The 17309-nt window shown below is 47.0% G+C and overlaps 1 protein-coding gene across 2 annotated transcripts in view; it reads left to right on the forward strand.

The window, feature by feature from the left end:
* ten1 (TEN1 subunit of CST complex) overlaps nt 1–16387 on the forward strand; it is a 17154-nt gene extending 767 nt beyond the window's left edge. Inside the window, exons 2-4 of one of the 2 annotated variants that reach the window (XM_078199056.1) lie at nt 4481–4592; nt 8297–8454; nt 12913–16387. In XM_078199056.1, the coding sequence (XP_078055182.1) occupies nt 4504–4592; nt 8297–8454; nt 12913–13055 (390 nt within the window). In that variant the 5' untranslated portion in view covers nt 4481–4503 and the 3' untranslated portion in view covers nt 13056–16387. The remainder of the gene's footprint in view (nt 1–4480; nt 4593–8296; nt 8455–12912) is intronic. The other variant, XM_078199057.1, reaches the window with a different exon arrangement.
* Nucleotides 16388–17309: the final 922 nt, after the last annotated feature.

Raw genomic sequence — 17309 nt, forward strand, 5'->3', positions numbered from 1 at the left:
TATACAGTCATTTAATTATGACTGAGCCTCTGTGTGTCCCTAAGTATAAAAAAAAATGTTTTTTTTAATTGCTTTGCTTGCCAGCAGTTTCAGAGAATGATTCACCACGGTGGCAGAGCAGTTAGCACTGCTGCATTACAGCGTCGGGGCCCTGGGTTCAATTCTGGTATCTGTCTGTGCGGAGTCTGCATGTTCTCCCCGTGTCTGCATGGGTCTCCTCCGGGTGCTCCAGTTTCCTCCTGCACTCCAGTGATGTGCAGGTTAGGTTGATTGTTGTGGTAAATGGGGCCATTGTCCCAGCATGTGTGGATTAGAGGGATTCGCAGGGTAAATGCCTGGGATATACGGATAGGGCCTGCTCTGGTGAAGAGTCGGTGTAGACTCGATGGGCCAAATGGCCTCCTTCTGCACTGTAGGTATTCTATAAATCTGCCCATTCCTCCCAAAATATATTGCCTCGTGCTTTTCCATGTTAACTTGCATTTGCCAGCCTTCCAATTTAATTACAGAAAATGCTGGGGAATCTCAGCAGGTCTGACAGCATCTGTGGAGAGAGAATAGAGTCAATGTTTCGAGTCTAGATGATCCTTCGTCAGAGCTGACGTCAGCCGGCTCTGACGAAGGGTCACCCAGGCTCGAAACTTGGCTCTATTCTCTCCCCACAGATGCTGTCAGACCTGCTGAGGTTTTCCAGCATTGTCTGTTTTTCTTTCAGATTCCAGCATCCGCAGTATTTTGCTTTTATTCCACTTTCATTAACCTGCTGATGTCCTCCTGAATTCTTGCATCTCTTCTTGCTGTTTGCAAATCGCTTTACTATCATATTTTCAGCAAATTTTGGCTCGGGTTTTGCTCATGTTAGTTATGTAAACCAAAAGAAGAGGGAGATTAGCAGGTTGAGGTTATGGGGATTGGGATAGGGCCTGGGTGGGATTTTTGTCGGTGCAGGCTTGATGGGCTGAATGGCCTCCTCCTGTATTGTAGGGATTCTATGACCCAGCCTTGACCCGTGGGTCAGAAAAGGATAGTGTGACACAGTGGCACAGTGATTAGCACTGCCCCCTTGCAGCGCCAGGGACCTGGATTCGATTCTAGCCTTGGGTGACTAGGTAGAGTTTGCAAACTCTCCCAGTGTCTGCATGGGTTTCCTCCGGGTGCTCTGCTTTCCTCCTACAGACCAAAAATGTGCAGGTTACTTGGATTGGCCATGCTGAATTGCCCCTTAGAGTCCAAAGATGTGCAGGTACAGGCAGCACGGTGGCACAGTGGTTTGCACTCCTGCCTCTCAGCACCAGGGACCTGGGTGCAATTCCTGGCTAGGGGTCACTGTCTGTGCAGAGTTTGCACGTTCTCCCCGTGTCTGCGTGGCTTTCCCCCCGAGTGCTCCGGTTTCCTACCACAGTCCAAAGGTCATGCTGGTTAGGTGCATTGGCCATGCTAAATTCTTCCTCAGTGTGTCTAAACAGGCGCCGGAGTGTGGCAACTAGGGGATTTTCACAGTAACTTAGTTGCAGTGTTAATACCAGCTTACTTGTAACACTAATAAATAAATAAAAAGATTAGGTGGCTTAGCCATGGTAAATGCGTGGGGTTACGGCAGTGGTTCCCAAAGGGTGCGGCGCGCCACACTGGTGCGGCGAGAGAGGATGGCAAGTGTGGCGGGAGGATTCAAGGACAATCAAAGAAACATTTAACCATGGATTAGATATTTTTCCAAAGTGATTGCTTTATACTTTCTGGATGTCCCATGATCATATTATAAAGTAGTTGTGTTCTATGTTATGAATCAGGCACTGCGAGGAGTTGTTTTTTTTTTGTTTTTGAATGTATTTCTTATCAATAAAAAATTTGCCCGAGCAAATTTTTATTCCGAAAGTGCGGCCCAGTGAAAAAAGTTTGGGAACCACTGGGTTACGGGGATGGTGGGTCTCGGTAAGATGCCCTTTCAGAAAGTTTGTGCAGACTCAATGGGCCGAATGGCCTTATTCTGCACTGTAGGGATTCTGTGGAAAACTTGGACTGTGTCAGGCAACTTCTTCAATCTGGCCAATATCCCTGAACTGCAGCCCCTTGTCACCTGCCTGCTTATCAATGTGCTCTACATGTCTCAGCACCTTATTACATTGAAATGTTTCCAGGTGCTTCACAATTCAAATACTCTTGTCTATTATGCAGACAATTTGCAGCAGTCATTCTGTTGTAGCAGCAACATGGCACACACATAAGAGTAATACGATATGATTACTTCCTCCAAGCAATGTGTTTGACTATTATATCCTCTTTGATTGAACACTTTTTAGATTCACACTTAAAGTACTTTGGGCAATGTTTCAGAATATGTGCAGCAGTAACACGGCAAGAGAATGCGAAGCAGGAGACAAGATAAGGGATTTGAACACAGATGAGAATTTTAAATTTGTGTCAGTGTTGCAGGCCAATGAGTATGGGGTGAACAGGACCTGAGCAGAGAAGCTTGGAGGCTCTTCCCATGTGTTAGGCTCCTGAATATTTGTTCGTTGAAAGAAAACCCATTATTGCATCGGGGGCCCGCAAGTCCTGATTGTGAATCGCGATAGCCTGAAGAATCGGGAGTCGGCTGCACCGGGGTACTTGAGGTGCAGTTAACCCTGAAGGGAAATCAAAATAAACACAGATGGCTGGAGGATGATAGAAATCCCTGGATCCAACAGCTGAATCTTTTACGAGGCACTGCCCCTTGAACTTGTTATAGATTAAACGTTTCAAGTGCAATGGAGAGAGTTTCAACAATTGTTGCTAGCTGGGAAGCCACAGCAACTTCAAATCAAAGCTGTGTGCATACATTCAGGCTGAGTCCACAGCTGGGCACCCTGCCCAGATGTAATTGACATCATCTCTCTGTCAAAGGACTTCAAAGGGGTCTGATCGCACCTGCGGATTCTGACAGGGAGAAATCTCTGCTGCAAAATTGAGTGCTGCAGTGATTCAAAATCTTGCCATCAATTTGGGGGTTGGGGGAAGGGGGGGGGGCGCTGTGTGGATGGGAGGAATAGAGGTTAAAGTGACCAGAATTTGCACAACTGACAGGCAGGAATGCAGAAATTGATCATAGGATTGTCACCATGCCGAGGTAGAAGGGGCAATACAGCCACGACACACCAAACCTGGCAGAGTGGCAAGGTCAACCCCTTGCCCCCAACTTGAGCCCACCCAACCCCCTGGACCGTTGAGGGACCCTTCCTCTGTAGCCTGACAGCAGCAAAGTGGCAAATGGCCACTGGACACCTCCTCGAGACCCCTTTCAGGGCCCAAAGTGCCAGGTCAGATTGTCAGTGCCAGGGGGTAGTGCACTGTTTGCACTACCAAGATGCAGACTGGGTGGGGGGGGGGGGGAGGGAGGGGGGAATGTGTGGGGGTCTGATGGGGGCCGGGGGGGTCCTGAGTGGAGGTTCTGGGGGGAAGTGGGGGCACGGGTCGTGTCTCCCTCATGACTTAGGGTTGGGGGTTACCTGTTACTTGTGGGTGGGCAGGGGAGGATGCCCCTCTTTGGTGAAGGGTTGGTGGTTCATTTTTTGGTAGGGGGGGGGGGGCGGCAGTAAACGACTGCGAAGATTGGGGTGCCATTTAGTAACGGCGGCCCGGTCTCGAAACAGCGGGGCTGGTCTGCGGGTTTCGCGATATGAATAATTTAACATCTATTAGTGGGAGAATCCCAGCTGTAAGATGCTGCTAACGGGGTTTCCCGCTGTCACGGGCACTTTGTCCCAATTCGGGAGAATCGTGGCCGATCTACACTGGATTCATTGACAAGCATTGTGCAAAAAGAAACTTTATTCTCCGAGGAGTAAGGGTTTTGAACCTTGGTGAAGAAACTATTATGTGTAAGAGCCTCTCATCCATCTAATGGTCTGAATGACAAATTAACTTGAAAAATAAGTGTACGGTAATACATTTTTGGGTGGAAGAATAAGTAGGTCACATTCTCCTTGGAAATCAGGTATCTACACGAGATAGAGGAACAGAAGATATGTAGATGCACATCATTAAAATTGGCAGGATGGAGAAAGAGAAGGAAGGTTATGCTGGTAAGAGTTAGAAGACCGAGGGAAATGGCTTGTACGGAGAATTAACACCGGCATGAACCAGATGGGTAAAATAGTGTGTTTCTCTGCTGTTAGTAGATTGTAAATCGTTTGTCTTTTTGCTACTTGTTGTGGCAGCGATTTCTTCCTGAGCTGTATTTAAACTGTTTTCTCCACGGAATTCCCGTCAGTGAACTTGCAAACATTTCCACCAGCTGTTTGCTCTTCTCTGTACAAAGGATTAATTTTAATGCACGTGCTGTCGCCACGTGAAGCATAATAACCAACTGGTGTCTTGTGCAGGATCTTTCAAACCCTTTAACCTGTGTGTGCGCGGCCTTGGGTATTCTGTAGCTGCTATGTAAGTGATGAACTAATTGCTGTTAAATAGTGAAACTGCAATTCATTTCTTTTCACAGTTAGGGACTGAGAGCAGCAAGGAATGCTACCACAGGCTGGAGAGATTCACTTCTTGTGGGAGATTTGTTCCGGTGAAGTCGAGGAAGGAAGTGCATTGAGAACATTTGGCAGGTACAAACAGAATGGTGCATGATTAGCAGGGTAGAGGTTGCCAGGGTCAACCTCTTGGGATTGTTGTGTTATATATCCGTGATGACAGAGGGAAACCCTCTCTCTAACCTGCATTTGTTTCTGGGTTTGCTGTTCCTCCGTCACTTCCCCTTTTCCTCTTGGCTTGGAGATCATGTGGAAGGAGGCTCACACAGGTGGTGTTTCCTGTGAGTGCAGGATGGAGGAATCCACTCCATATTTTCCACCAGTACCACATAATTTTTATAAAGCATGACAGTCTCATTTTCTGACTGCCTTGTTTATTTATTGTCCTTTTTTTTTCTCCCCTCTCCCTCCCTCTGTCCTTTGTTGGCCTTAACATTTTTGTCTCTTTACTTCCCAATGATGTGGAGTTGCTGGCGTTGGACTGGGGTAGGCATAGTAAGTAGTCTCACAACACCAGGTTAAAGTCCAACAGGTTTATTTAGTAGCACGAGCTTTCGGAGCGCTGCTCCTTCATCAGGTGGACTCATCCACCTGATGAAGGGGCAGCGCTCCGAAAGCTCATGCTACCAAATAAACCTGTTGGACTTTAACCTGGTGTTGTGAGACTATATACTGTTACTTTTCAATGTTACATATGGGGAGCCGGCCAGGGTTAAAATTGGATCTGATGCTGGCTGCTGGTGTAAGGAGGGATAATGACCCACTGGTGAACGGATGCAGTTCAGGGCGGGTATTGCGGGTATGAACCTGCTTGTGTGGGGCCAGATTAAGCCAGAACTGTGAAGCCCGGCACCTTGGAGTATTTTTGATCTCTGTCAAAGGGAAGGAACAGCAGTGGTGGATTTGATCAGCCACTGACTGTTTTGTGCACCATTTAAATGCAATGTTAACAAAACATTCTGGTAAAACCCCTTTGCAAACAGATGTCCAAGGGTGCTCACTGGAAAAGTACAAAGGGACAGCTGCTCATTACTTACTGCTTAATCCTAAAGAGGAGTGGATATTAGCATTGTGCCAACTCCTTCAAGTAGTTTGAAAATGTTATTTTGTTTATTTATTTTTATTTATTAGTGTCACATGTAGGCTTACATTGACACTGTAATGAAGCTACTTTGAAAATCCCCCAGTCGCCACACTCCGGCGTCTGTTTAGGTACACTGAGGGAGAATTTAGCATGGCCAACGTACCTAACCAGCACGTCTTTTGGACTGTGGGAGGAAACTGGAGCATCTGCAGGAAACCCATGCAGATACAGGGAGAACGTGCAGACTCCGCACAGACAGTGACACAAGCCGGGAATCGAACCCTGGTCCCTGGCGCTGTGAGACAGCAGTGCTAACCACTGTGCCACTGAGCATGTAGATCTTCTCAGTGATTGATGCTAATTGTAGTCAGGGTGTCTACCTCTATTGCAGCAAAACATTGGTGCCTGAGTAGTTTTGTTTAATGGGAGAGGCTAAGTGAAAGATCACAGATATATTTAACTAATTTCCATCGGAATCTGTAATCTGCTATTGCTGACTCCCCCTCAACAGGTCTAATCACCATATTGAAGTGGCTGTGGAACACTCCTAGCTTTGACCTCCACTGCCTCACCTCACTCAACACAGAGATCACTCCGTGGGCCCGATTTTACGACACGGGCGCGAAATCGCGGTAAGGTTGGGCATCGGGCCTATACCGCGATCTGCACCCGATTCCGAGCAGATCGCGGCTTTACCGACACCCGATTCGGGCGTGGGTCCGGCCCGCGCCCAAATCGGGCGGCCCGACGATTTAAATGCATTTGCATGCATTTAAATCGACTTAATGAACCGCGTGCCCAACTCTACCGCCAAATCCCACTTTACCGTCTTCTGGCCCGATCCGCGTCCGCGCTGTTACCGACCTGCAGAATAAAAATCTGAAGTCGCCGCAGCAGCCTCCGAAGAGCGGGGTCAGAGACTGCAACGGCTCTCTGACCAGGTCATCCTCTGGTCGGGGCGGGAGGAGGGGGTGGGAGAGGGGGTGTGACGTGTCATCCCCTGGGAGGGGGGAGGGGAGGGGGTGTGACCAATAATCCCCTGGGGGAGGGGGGGTGACGTCTCATCCACTGGAGGTGGGGGGGCGGGGGGGGGGGGGGGGGGGGAAGCGTGACGTCTCATCCCCTGGCTGGGTGGGGTGGGGGGGGGGGGGGGGACGAGCGGAGGTGTGATGTATCATCCCCTGGGGCGGGGGAGGAGAGGGGGGTGTGACGTCTCGTCCTCTGGTCGGGGCGGGGGGCGTCGTCTGCCAGTCTGCAGCCGATCTCTCCTGCCGGAGTGGACGTGCGGCCATGCCATCCCACAAAACCTTCAGGATGAATCGATTCCTCGCTAAGAAGATGAAGCAGAACCGGCCGATTCCACCGTGGATCCACATGAAAACCGGCTACAAGATCAGTACAAGTCCAAGAGGAGAGACTGGAGAAGGACCAAGCTGGGCCTGTAAAGGGATACACCATCACTGGTTCACTACCAGCCACAGATTACTCTTCCCTGCAGGGGCAAGAGAGCGGGAGAGATGGCTGTGGCTGGTAGTGAACCAGTGATGGTGTATCCCTTTACAGGCCCAGCTTGGTCCTTCTCCAGTCTCTCCTCTTGGACTTGTACTGATCTTGTAGCTGGTTTTCATGAGGATCCACTGTGGAATCGGCCGGTTCTGCTTCATCTTCTTAGCGAGGAATCGATTCATTCTGAAGGTTTTATGGGATGGCATGGCCGCACGTCCACTCCGGCAGGAGGGATCGGCTACAGACTGGCAGCAGACCCCCCCCCTCCCCCGACCGGAGGATGAGATGTCACACCCCCTCTCCTCCTCCTCCCCCCCCCCCCCCCCCCCCAACCTCCAGGGGATGATCGGTCACACACACACCCCCCCGACCAGAGGATGAATGTCAGAGAGCCGTTCTCTTCGCTTTCTGCTTTTTGTTTCGCGCCCGGGCACGCTGTCAGATGCGCAGTTCAGAGCTCCGATCGGTCCGCCAGAGCAAAGCCCCGGCCACGGCGTGGATCAGGCCGGAGCCGGCAAAACTCGTATGGGCGCGCTGGAAAGAGGATTCCAGGCTCGGATCTATTTGACGCCCAGATTCGGCACTTAGATTCAAAATGGTAAAATTCCCCCCGTGTGTTAATCACTGCGGAAAACTGATATTAGATTGCTGAAGGCATACTACAATATTCCAAAGATTAACATTTTGCAATCTGTTTAATATCTCATATATCTATATATTAATTAATGAATGCATTTAAGGGACGGCTCGGTGGGAAAAGGGAATCGAGGGTTATGTGGGCAGAGGGATAGGTTTTTGACAAGGAGGCGGCTCATGTGGAGTAGCAACATGGCCATGGAGCTGTTGGGTTGTTTCTAAGCTGTAGATTCTGTGTATTTTTGTGTTGTAAGTTGTCTTTCAGTTTCTATTTCTTTAATCTATTCCCTGTAGCTGAGTTGCCCATTGGTCCTTTGGAAAATATTGCATTGCGCAGCGCAGAAAAGCTGATAAGGGGGTCATGCTCTTTTCCATGATGAACTGCTCGCCTGGAACCTGATGTGAAAACCTGAGCAGGAGGAAACCTCTGAAAATTGGTAATCTCTCCAAACTCAGTACAAGATAACAGGCCAGGATTTCAGACCTGCTTCTCGAGAATGTCACACTGCTGTGATAGCTGCGACCACTTCAATTTAAATGGTTTCTTTTATAGGTTAACTAGTTATGATGCCAAGATCTCCGAGGCAATATTCTCTGTGCATTACAACTTGATCGATTACCAGCTACGGGTCCGGACTTTACTGGTGGAACCATTTGAAGCTCGCATTGGATCTGAGTATATGATACTTGGAGAAATGGAAACCACAGCAGGTAGATTGGAAATTCTTTGAGGACAGAATCGATAATAGTGAGTGTCCCAACTCCATCTCTTGTTCAACTCCCTGTTCCAGTTCCTCCAATCTGGTTTCCACACCTTCCACAGTCCTAGCTTTTAAGACACTGTTTAAAACCTATCTCTTTGATCTAGGGTCACCTGTCCTAGTATCAACTTGTGTGGCTTAGTGTCAAGTTTTGTTTGATAATTACTCCTGTGAAGCAACTTGGGACAGACAATCGATTGGATGTGCTTTATAAGTGCAAGTCGTTGTAACCATTGCCACCATTCATGTGGGTGCCAAAGCCAACCAACTCTACCCCTCCAACATCATTAAACTTTTCAAACTCTGAATGGCCTTTGACTGCTTATCTGATATAGAACCATAGAAAATTACAGCTCAGAAACAGGCCTTTTGGCCCTCCTTGTCTGTGCCGAACCATTTTATGCCTAGTCCCACTGACCTGCACTTGGACCATATCCCTCCACACCCCTCTCATCCATGAACCCGTCCAAGTTTTTCTTAAATGTTAAAAGTGACCCCGCATTTACCACTTTATCCGGCAGCTCATTCCACACTCCCACCACTCTCTGCGTGAAGAAGCCCCCCCTAATATTCCCTTTAAACTTTTCTCCTTTCACCCTTAACCCATGCCCTCTGGTTTTTTTCTCCCCTAGCCTCAGCGGAAAAAGCCTGCTCGCATTCACTCTATCTATACCCATCAAAATGAATCACCTCACATTTATCAGGGTTAAACTCCATTTGCCATTTTTCAGCCCAGCTTTGTATCCTATCTATGTCTCTTTGCAGAATAGAAGTAAGTTATGTTCCTCAGTTGCCGAGTTGCTGAGTTGCTGATTGGAAGATTTCAATTTAAGACCAAAAGGTTGAAGGGAGAGTTTAGGAGATATTTCTTTTACACATCGGGTTGTAAGGTCAGTGGTATAGAATCCTACAGTGCAGAAGGAGGCCATTCGGCCCATCAAGTCTGCACCAACCACAATCCCATCCAGGCCCTATCCCCATAACCCCATGCATTTACCCTAGCTAGTCCCCCTGACACTAAGGAACAATTTAGCATGGTCAATCCACCTAACCCGCACATCTTTGGACTATGGGAGGAAACCGGAGTAGCAGAATACATCTTGGCTTTTAAAAAGGAAGTGAGGGGGAAAAAAAAGTTTTAAACAATATGAGGAAAATAGAACAGAGAATGGCACAGGTAGAGTGGGCTGAATGGCCTCCTGTACTATAAAATTCAATGGATGGCATTTTCCAGTCCAGCCAACAGCGCGCATTGCCGCAGGTGGGATGGAAAATTTGGATGACGGCTTCCCAAACGTTCTCGTCCTGCTCATAGCGATGACCGGAAAACCCTGCCAAATGATTCTAAATTATGTTTCAGCCAACACAGAAAGAAAAGCTGCCTGCGCACGAGGCTCAGGCCAGCAGAGGTCAGCGCTTGATCCATTTTTGTTCCCACTCTGTATAAATTATTTGGACTTGGGTATGGTCAGTTTGCCCTGCTTTAACTTATTGGGTGATGACCTTTTAATTAGTATGAAGCAAAGCTTGCATCCATTTCCAGGAGGAAGTTCTTTCTCAAAGAGCTGCGTGCCATTTGGAGGTCAGCAGCTCTGCACACAGGCAGCACAGCACCAGCAGGAGCTGTGGCCACTACTGTGTTGCAGGTACACAGGGCAACTGGTATTCAACAGTGGACCCACACTTTCAAGTACGTCTGGGATCTCACTGAGGCCAAGTTGACATCTTACCAACCTGAAAAAGACCTATTTATATCTGCTTCCTGCTAGCCGATCTTCTATCCATGCCCAATATGTTGCCCACTATGCCATGAGCTTTTATTTCCTTCCATAACCTTTGATGTGGCATCTTAGCAAATGCCTTCTGGAAATCTAATTACAGTACCTTCACAGGTTCCTCTTTACCCATGGCACATGTAACTTCCTCAGAGATCGCCAGTAAGTTAGTTAAACATCATTTCCCTTTCACAAACCATGTTGACTCTGCCTGGTTACCATAAATCTATCCCTGTGTCCTTCCATAACTTCTTTAATAATAGCTTCGAACATTTTCCCTACAACAGAAGTTAAGCTAACTCAGTACCACTAATTTACTCAATACCACTTTTTGGTGACTGTAATTTTCCTGAGTTTCTCCCTCCTTTCCATTTCCTGGTTTATAGCTGCTTCTGGGACATTACTTGTATCCTAGAATCCCTACAGTGCAGAAGGGGGGCATTCAGCCATTGAGTCTGCACCGACAACGATCCCATGCAAGCCCTATCCCCATAAACCCACGTATTTACCCTGCTAGTCCCCCTGACACTAAGGGTCAATTTAGCACGGCCAATCAACCTAACCTCATCTTTGGACTGTGGAAGGAAACTGGAGCACCCGGAGGAAACCCACGCAGACACGGGGCGAATGTGCAAACTCCACACAGACAGTCAGTCCAAGGCCGGAATTGCACCCGGGTCCCTGGCACTATCAGGCAGCAGTGCTAACCACTGTGTCACCATGCTGCCCTCTATAGTGAGAACTGATGGTAAATACCTATTCAATTTACCTGCCATCTCCTTATTTCCCATTGTGCGTTCTCCAGGCTCAACTTCCTATAGAACCAACACTCATTTTATTCACTTTTGTTTTTTAAATATTTATTAAAAAATCTCTTACAATCTGTTTTTATGTTTCTAGCAAACTTTCTCTCGTGCTCCAATTTTTTCCTCCTTATTCTTTTAATCATCATTTGCTGTTCCTTATATTCTGTCCAATCTTCTGACCTGCCACCGGTCTTTGCACAGTTATATGCTTTTTTCTTTAAGTTTGGTACTATCTTTAACCTTTCTAGTTAACCACGGATGGTGGGCCCGTCTCTTGGACTTTTCAAACTTGTTGGAGTGTACCTGTTCTGTGTATTCTGAGATATCCCCTTAAATGTTTGCTAGACCTTCTCAATTGACCTCTCCCTTAACCTAATTTGCCAATTCACTTTGGCCAGCTCAGTTTTCATGTCCTCATAATTGTGCTTATTCAAATTTAAAAACGTAGGCCAGGATTTTCTGGCCGCTCTGTGGCAGGTTTTCCAGCAGCAGACGCAGCTTGACATTGACCGTAGCCGGGATCTTCTAGTCCCGCTGCGGTCTGCAGCATTTTGAATGGTTTGCCTGCCCACCATGAGCGGCTGCCATCAGCAGGACTGGAAGATCCTGTTGATGGGAAAGGTCATAAAATTGCGCCCATAGTCTCAAACCCAGTCCTCTCTCCCATAGAAACATGAAGCAGGAGGAGGCCATTTGGCACTTGGAGCCTGCTCCGCCATTAATTTTGATCATGGCTGATCATCGAATTCAATATCCCCTTTCCCCCCATATCCCTTGATTCCTTTAGCCCCAAGAACTATATCTAATTTCTTCTTGAAATCACACAACGTTTTGACCTCATCTACTTTCTGTGGGAGTGAATTCCACACATTCTCCACCCCCTGGGTGAAGAAATTTCTCCTCACCTCAGTTCTAAAAGGTTTGCCCCTTATCCTCACACTATGACCCCGAGTTCTGGACTTCCCCCACCATTGGGAACATTCTTTCTGAATCTACACTGTCTAACCTTGTTAGAATTTTATAAGTTTCTATGAGATCCCCTCCCACTCTTCTAAACTCTCTCTACTTCTCTAATTATGCGGCTTGCAGGAACACCAGTTCTAGCACGGTTCAGGTGTAGACCGTCCCAATGGTGCAGATCCCACTTTCCCCAGTATTGGTGTCAGTGTCCCACTAACTGGAGCCCACTTCTCCCACACCAGCCTTTGAGCCATGCTTTCATTTGCAATCTGCCAGTTTACACATGGCTCAGATCATAATCCAGAGATTATGACTTTGAAGTTGAATTTATGTCCCTATTGTTGATTTTGGATTCTGTGTTTTATGTACAGTAAATTCAAAAAAATGTTATTGAATCACCGGAGAGGAACACAAAGAGGCCATTTAGCCCTTGAAGCCTGATTATCCAATCCAATAAGATCATGGCTGATCTCCATATACCAGCCTTTGTCCCATATCCCTTCATATCTTTTGATTCATAATTTATCAATTTGAGATTTAGAAATTAACAGTTGGTCTAGCATCATCTGCAGTTTTCTAAGAGTTTCAAACCTCTACCACCCTTTATGTGCCTAAGTGTTTCCTGACTTCAGTCCTGAAAGTTTTAACAGGTTGATCACTAACCCTAGACTCTCTAGGTCTGGTTATTTTCCTTTCCATTTCATCTTCCAGGGGCAGAGAGGCCAGCTGTTGCATTGAGATCAGCCAGTTCATCAAAGGACTTCAAAATAGCCATTCACTTTGCATCATTCTGTCTCCTGCACTTGTGCTGGGATTGCTCTGATTGACTAGATATTAACTCAGTGACTCTCCACGCTGTATTTTTAGGCAATATTCCTGTAATCCAGGCTCGGCTGCTAATGGAAGCGGATGGAGTTAATTTGCCATTACTGGAGCGTGCTGTACAGGAGCAGAGAAAGTACTTCCAACAAAGACATGAAGCTGAGATAGAAAACAAAAGGGATGTGTGAGCACGTACACAGAAACTCTCACACCACACTCAGCCACCAATGATGCCTGTTGGGTGTGGAATCTGCTTGCGTTTACTGTGAAAACTGATCTGTCTGAATATGCTCTGCTTTGGACTGATGCCAAGCATCTAACTTTGATTCCTGAGCATCGTCGCCCACCTCACCGTTTAAAACTGCAACAATTTTGTTTTTTGAAAATGTTTGGTAAGTTCTGGCGACTGTTGCCTTTGTGTTTGATTATAGCTGCAGTCCTTGCCATTTCTGGAATGCTTTTCTGAATGATTGTGCACTTTTGGGATCCCTTGTGAGTTCTCAGTTATAACCCGTATGGTTCAACAATGTGCCCAGCATTGATGAAAGAAGGGAGATTTGATTGCTGGCGTGTCAATATTTCTTCAGTGTTACTCATTTTCTTTTATAATGTGCAAGATTGAAGCCTGGAAGGTTTTTTTTTATTGCGCTCTGAATGAAATAAATCCCTCAAAGTGCAAAAAAGAAAAAGGTTGTGAATGTAATTTAATCTGATGGGTTATTTAAACAGTTGATGCAGGGGTGGTATTAAAAGCAGCAAGCTGGCGTGCTTTGAGAAAGTGGAACAGATACACTCGAGGATAGTGCTGCGGGGATGGTATTGCTTACCTACACTCACCAACTCACTAAAATGCTTTATGATCACAAGAACAACTCTATGTAGATAAACTATACACAACCCCTGTTGTGTTCTGGCCTCTGTGGCTAACCTTTGCAGAACTCCTGCTGTATGCTGTGGACAGTTTGCTCATTTATTAGCCATAAATAGGCTGCAATGAAGTTACTGTGAAAATCCCCTAGTCGCCACACTCCAGCGCCTGCTCGGGTACACTGAGGGAGAATTTAGCATGGCCAGTGCACCTAACCGACGCGTCTTTCGGACTGTGGGAGGAATCCGGAACATCCAGAGGAAACCCACGCAGACACAGGGAGAATGCAAACTCCACACAGTCACCAAGGCTGGAATCGAACCCGGGTCCCTGGCACTGTGAGGCAGCAATGCTAACCACTGTGCCACCGTGCTGACAGTCTCTGATTACCTTCCACAGAGGTTAATGCCACACAATGCTGGCTGAACACTCAACTAATGCTGTTCCAATGGTTACTATTCACAAACAGGCATCTCCACACCAATGGTTACTACCATACTCGTGTCTCTCTCAACCACTCCCTCTCTTGCTGCTGTTGCCTTTTGGTAAATAATCTGTCTCTCGCTTATGTTAGAAAATAAACTTTGTTAGATGCCATAAAGTTGTCACTTGTTAACACATCTTGGGTATTTAAAAAATGTCAACGATCTGGAATGCTGTGGACTCTCCTCCTCAACTACTGCAGTTTCTTTACTGGAGAACTTAATTTCGAAATGAGGATTACATTGCTCCTATACACGTGTCCTTTGCTCCTATACATATGTCCTTTCCTGGTTCTCAATGGGATCTGTTTTTGTACAGCTCCAGAGCTGCCCCTTAATCATTTGCCAGTTGAAGTGCAATTTAACTTGTCATCCAGGCACACACTCTGTGTTTGAAGATTATTCCTTCTGGTTAATGATTGAGGGCTTTCAGGATTGTAGAGCTTGCATGTTTCAGTTAGACGATGCCCCTGGGCTGCGTTAGGAACCGACAAAGGCCCTCTTTTGTCATTCAGCGTCAAATGCAGACATTCACTGTTGCACATGGAGGTGGTTTGCAAAACGGAGATCATTCTCAGCACGCAGCATCCTCATTTGTGTGATATAGAATTGGTTATTCCTGGTTCTGCTCGGATTGATCTGGGGGGTTCAATTTTGAAGCTGGAAGCCAACAGCATCCGGCACCTTAAGTCAGTATTCTGTTTTAGAATCACTGCTGACCTCCAGGTTGTTGGTGCAAATCATCTTTGTATTCAGTTTTAGAGGTTTAAAGAAAGTAAATAAACTTGAATTTCCAAAATTGGTGGGAAAAAGGCATGTGCTGACCCATTGCACTGGTTTGCTGATTTTTGCACAGATCAGGAAAAACTTGCCTGTCAAACATGATGGAGATTGAGCCAGCCCACAGTGGCCCACCCTCTCTCGCGCTCTCTCTCGCTCTCTCTCTTTCTCTCTCTCTCACGCGCTCTCTCTCTCTGGATGTCCTCCAGCTCTACAAGCCTTTGAGCTCTCTGCTCTCCTCAAGTTTGGCCTCCTACTCATTCCTTATTTTACTTACTCCACCCTTTGTGCTCGTGTCTTCAGCTACCTGGGCCCTCAATACTGCGGCTTCTGGAAATCTGAAATAAAAGCACTCTCCCTCACTGTACCTGAAAAGGTGCTGCAGTGTGGCAACTTGGGGACTTTCGCAGTAACTTCATTGCATTGTTAATGTAAGCCACCTTGTGCCAATAATAAATAAACGTAAACTTTAAACTTAAATTGGCAGTTCAAGCATAAGCGTATGTCCTATGCAGCTAAGTGTTAGTATACAGTTCCAGATGGGCTTCTGTGTCAAAAATACAAACTTCAACAACAACAAAGAATCTTTGGCACAATGCTTAGCCCTGCTGCCTCACAGCGCCATGGACCGGATTCGATTCCCGGCCTCACGTTACTGTCTGTGTGCAGTTTGCATGTTCTCCCCGTGCCTACGTGGGTTCCAAAGATGTGCGGGTTAGGTTGGTTGGCCATGCTAAAATCGCCCCTTAGTGTGCTGAGATGCGTAGGTTAGAGGGATTAGTGGGTAAAATATGTAGGGATATGGGGGTAGGGCCTGGGTGGGATTGTGGTCGGTGCAGACTCGATGGGCCGAATGGCCTCTTTCTGTACTGTAGGGTTTCTATGATTCTATGACAAGCAGAAAATGCTGGAAAGGTCCATATTGACAGAGATGAAGAGGGAAGGCAGCCAGCATTACCACGGACCCCATGCACCCGGACATACTCTCTTCCATCTCCTTCTGTCAATAAAAAGATACAGAAGTCTGAGAACACCTACCAACCGACCCAAGAACAGCTTCTTCCCTGCTGCCATCAGACTCTTGAATGGCCCTATGAAATATAAAGCTGATCTTTCTTTTCACCCTACCTGTAACTGTAACACTAAATCCTTTCCTTCTCCCCTATGTACTTTATGAATGGCCCCAGGCTCTGACGAAAGGTCATCCGGTCTCGAAACGTTGGCTCTATTCCCACTCCACAGATGCTGTCAGACCTGTTGAGATTTTCCAGCATTTTCTGTTTTTGTACTTTATGAATGGTATGTTTTGTCTGTATAGCGCGCAAGAAACAATCCTTTTCACTGTATCCCAATACATGTGACAATAATAAATCAAATCAAAGTGACCGTCAAGAAGAGTCATACAGCCTCGAAACATTAACTCTGTTTCTCTCCCAACAGATGCTGCTGAGTTTTTCTATTAGACCTTTATATGATTCAGTGTCAATTTTTGTTTTTGAGGTGTCATTACGTGGCTGCATCATTATGGCACACTTGGTCTTGCTGTTGCCTCTGAACAGAGGGTTGTAGGTTGAAGTTCCACTCCAGAAATTTGACCTCAAAAAAACATGATTGACATTCCGTGCAGTACTTGGGGAGTGCTGCACTGTTGGAGGTGCCATCTTTTAGATAAAACATTGAAGTACGGCCCGGTCCGCTCTCCAGTCTGGGTCTAAAGGATCCCGTGACAGAATTTGAAAGAAGAGTAGAAGACGTATCCCCAGCCTCCTGGCCAATATCTATTCTTAATCAACATAATAAAAACAGATAATCTGCTCATTATTACATTGTTGTTTGGAGGATATCGCTGCAAATTGGCTGCATGTTTGCTAGATTATAACAGGGGCCTCCATCTGGAGGGTGCCTTCCCCTTGTGACCGACCTAACCCCCAATACCGGGCTTGCCCTCCTCTTGATCCATCCACCTCCCCCACCCTTAGCCTTCCCTACCCATATTTCTCCCCCCCCCCACCCCCCCAACCTGTTCTCTGCCACTTATCTCTCTCCCCCCCCGCCCCTCCTGCCAAGTTCCTGGCACTTTGTTCCAGGCAGCTCGCCTCTGGCCATGGCTGTGCTGTTACTGGAATGACTGGAGAGCTGTCAGCCAATTAGATTGACTGCCTCTTTGCAAGGTGGGAGTCCCTCCTGGTGATGGATGGAAGTCCCGCCTTCTGCTAATTAATGCTAATGAGACTGTGAAATGGCCGGCTGGAGTCAGAGGGGATGCATTCCCCACCAATTCCTTGGGTAGCAGGGACCGAGACCCCACCATT

Source organism: Mustelus asterias, chromosome 27 (assembly GCF_964213995.1).
Source record: "Mustelus asterias chromosome 27, sMusAst1.hap1.1, whole genome shotgun sequence".
Taxonomy (NCBI): domain Eukaryota; kingdom Metazoa; phylum Chordata; class Chondrichthyes; order Carcharhiniformes; family Triakidae; genus Mustelus; species Mustelus asterias.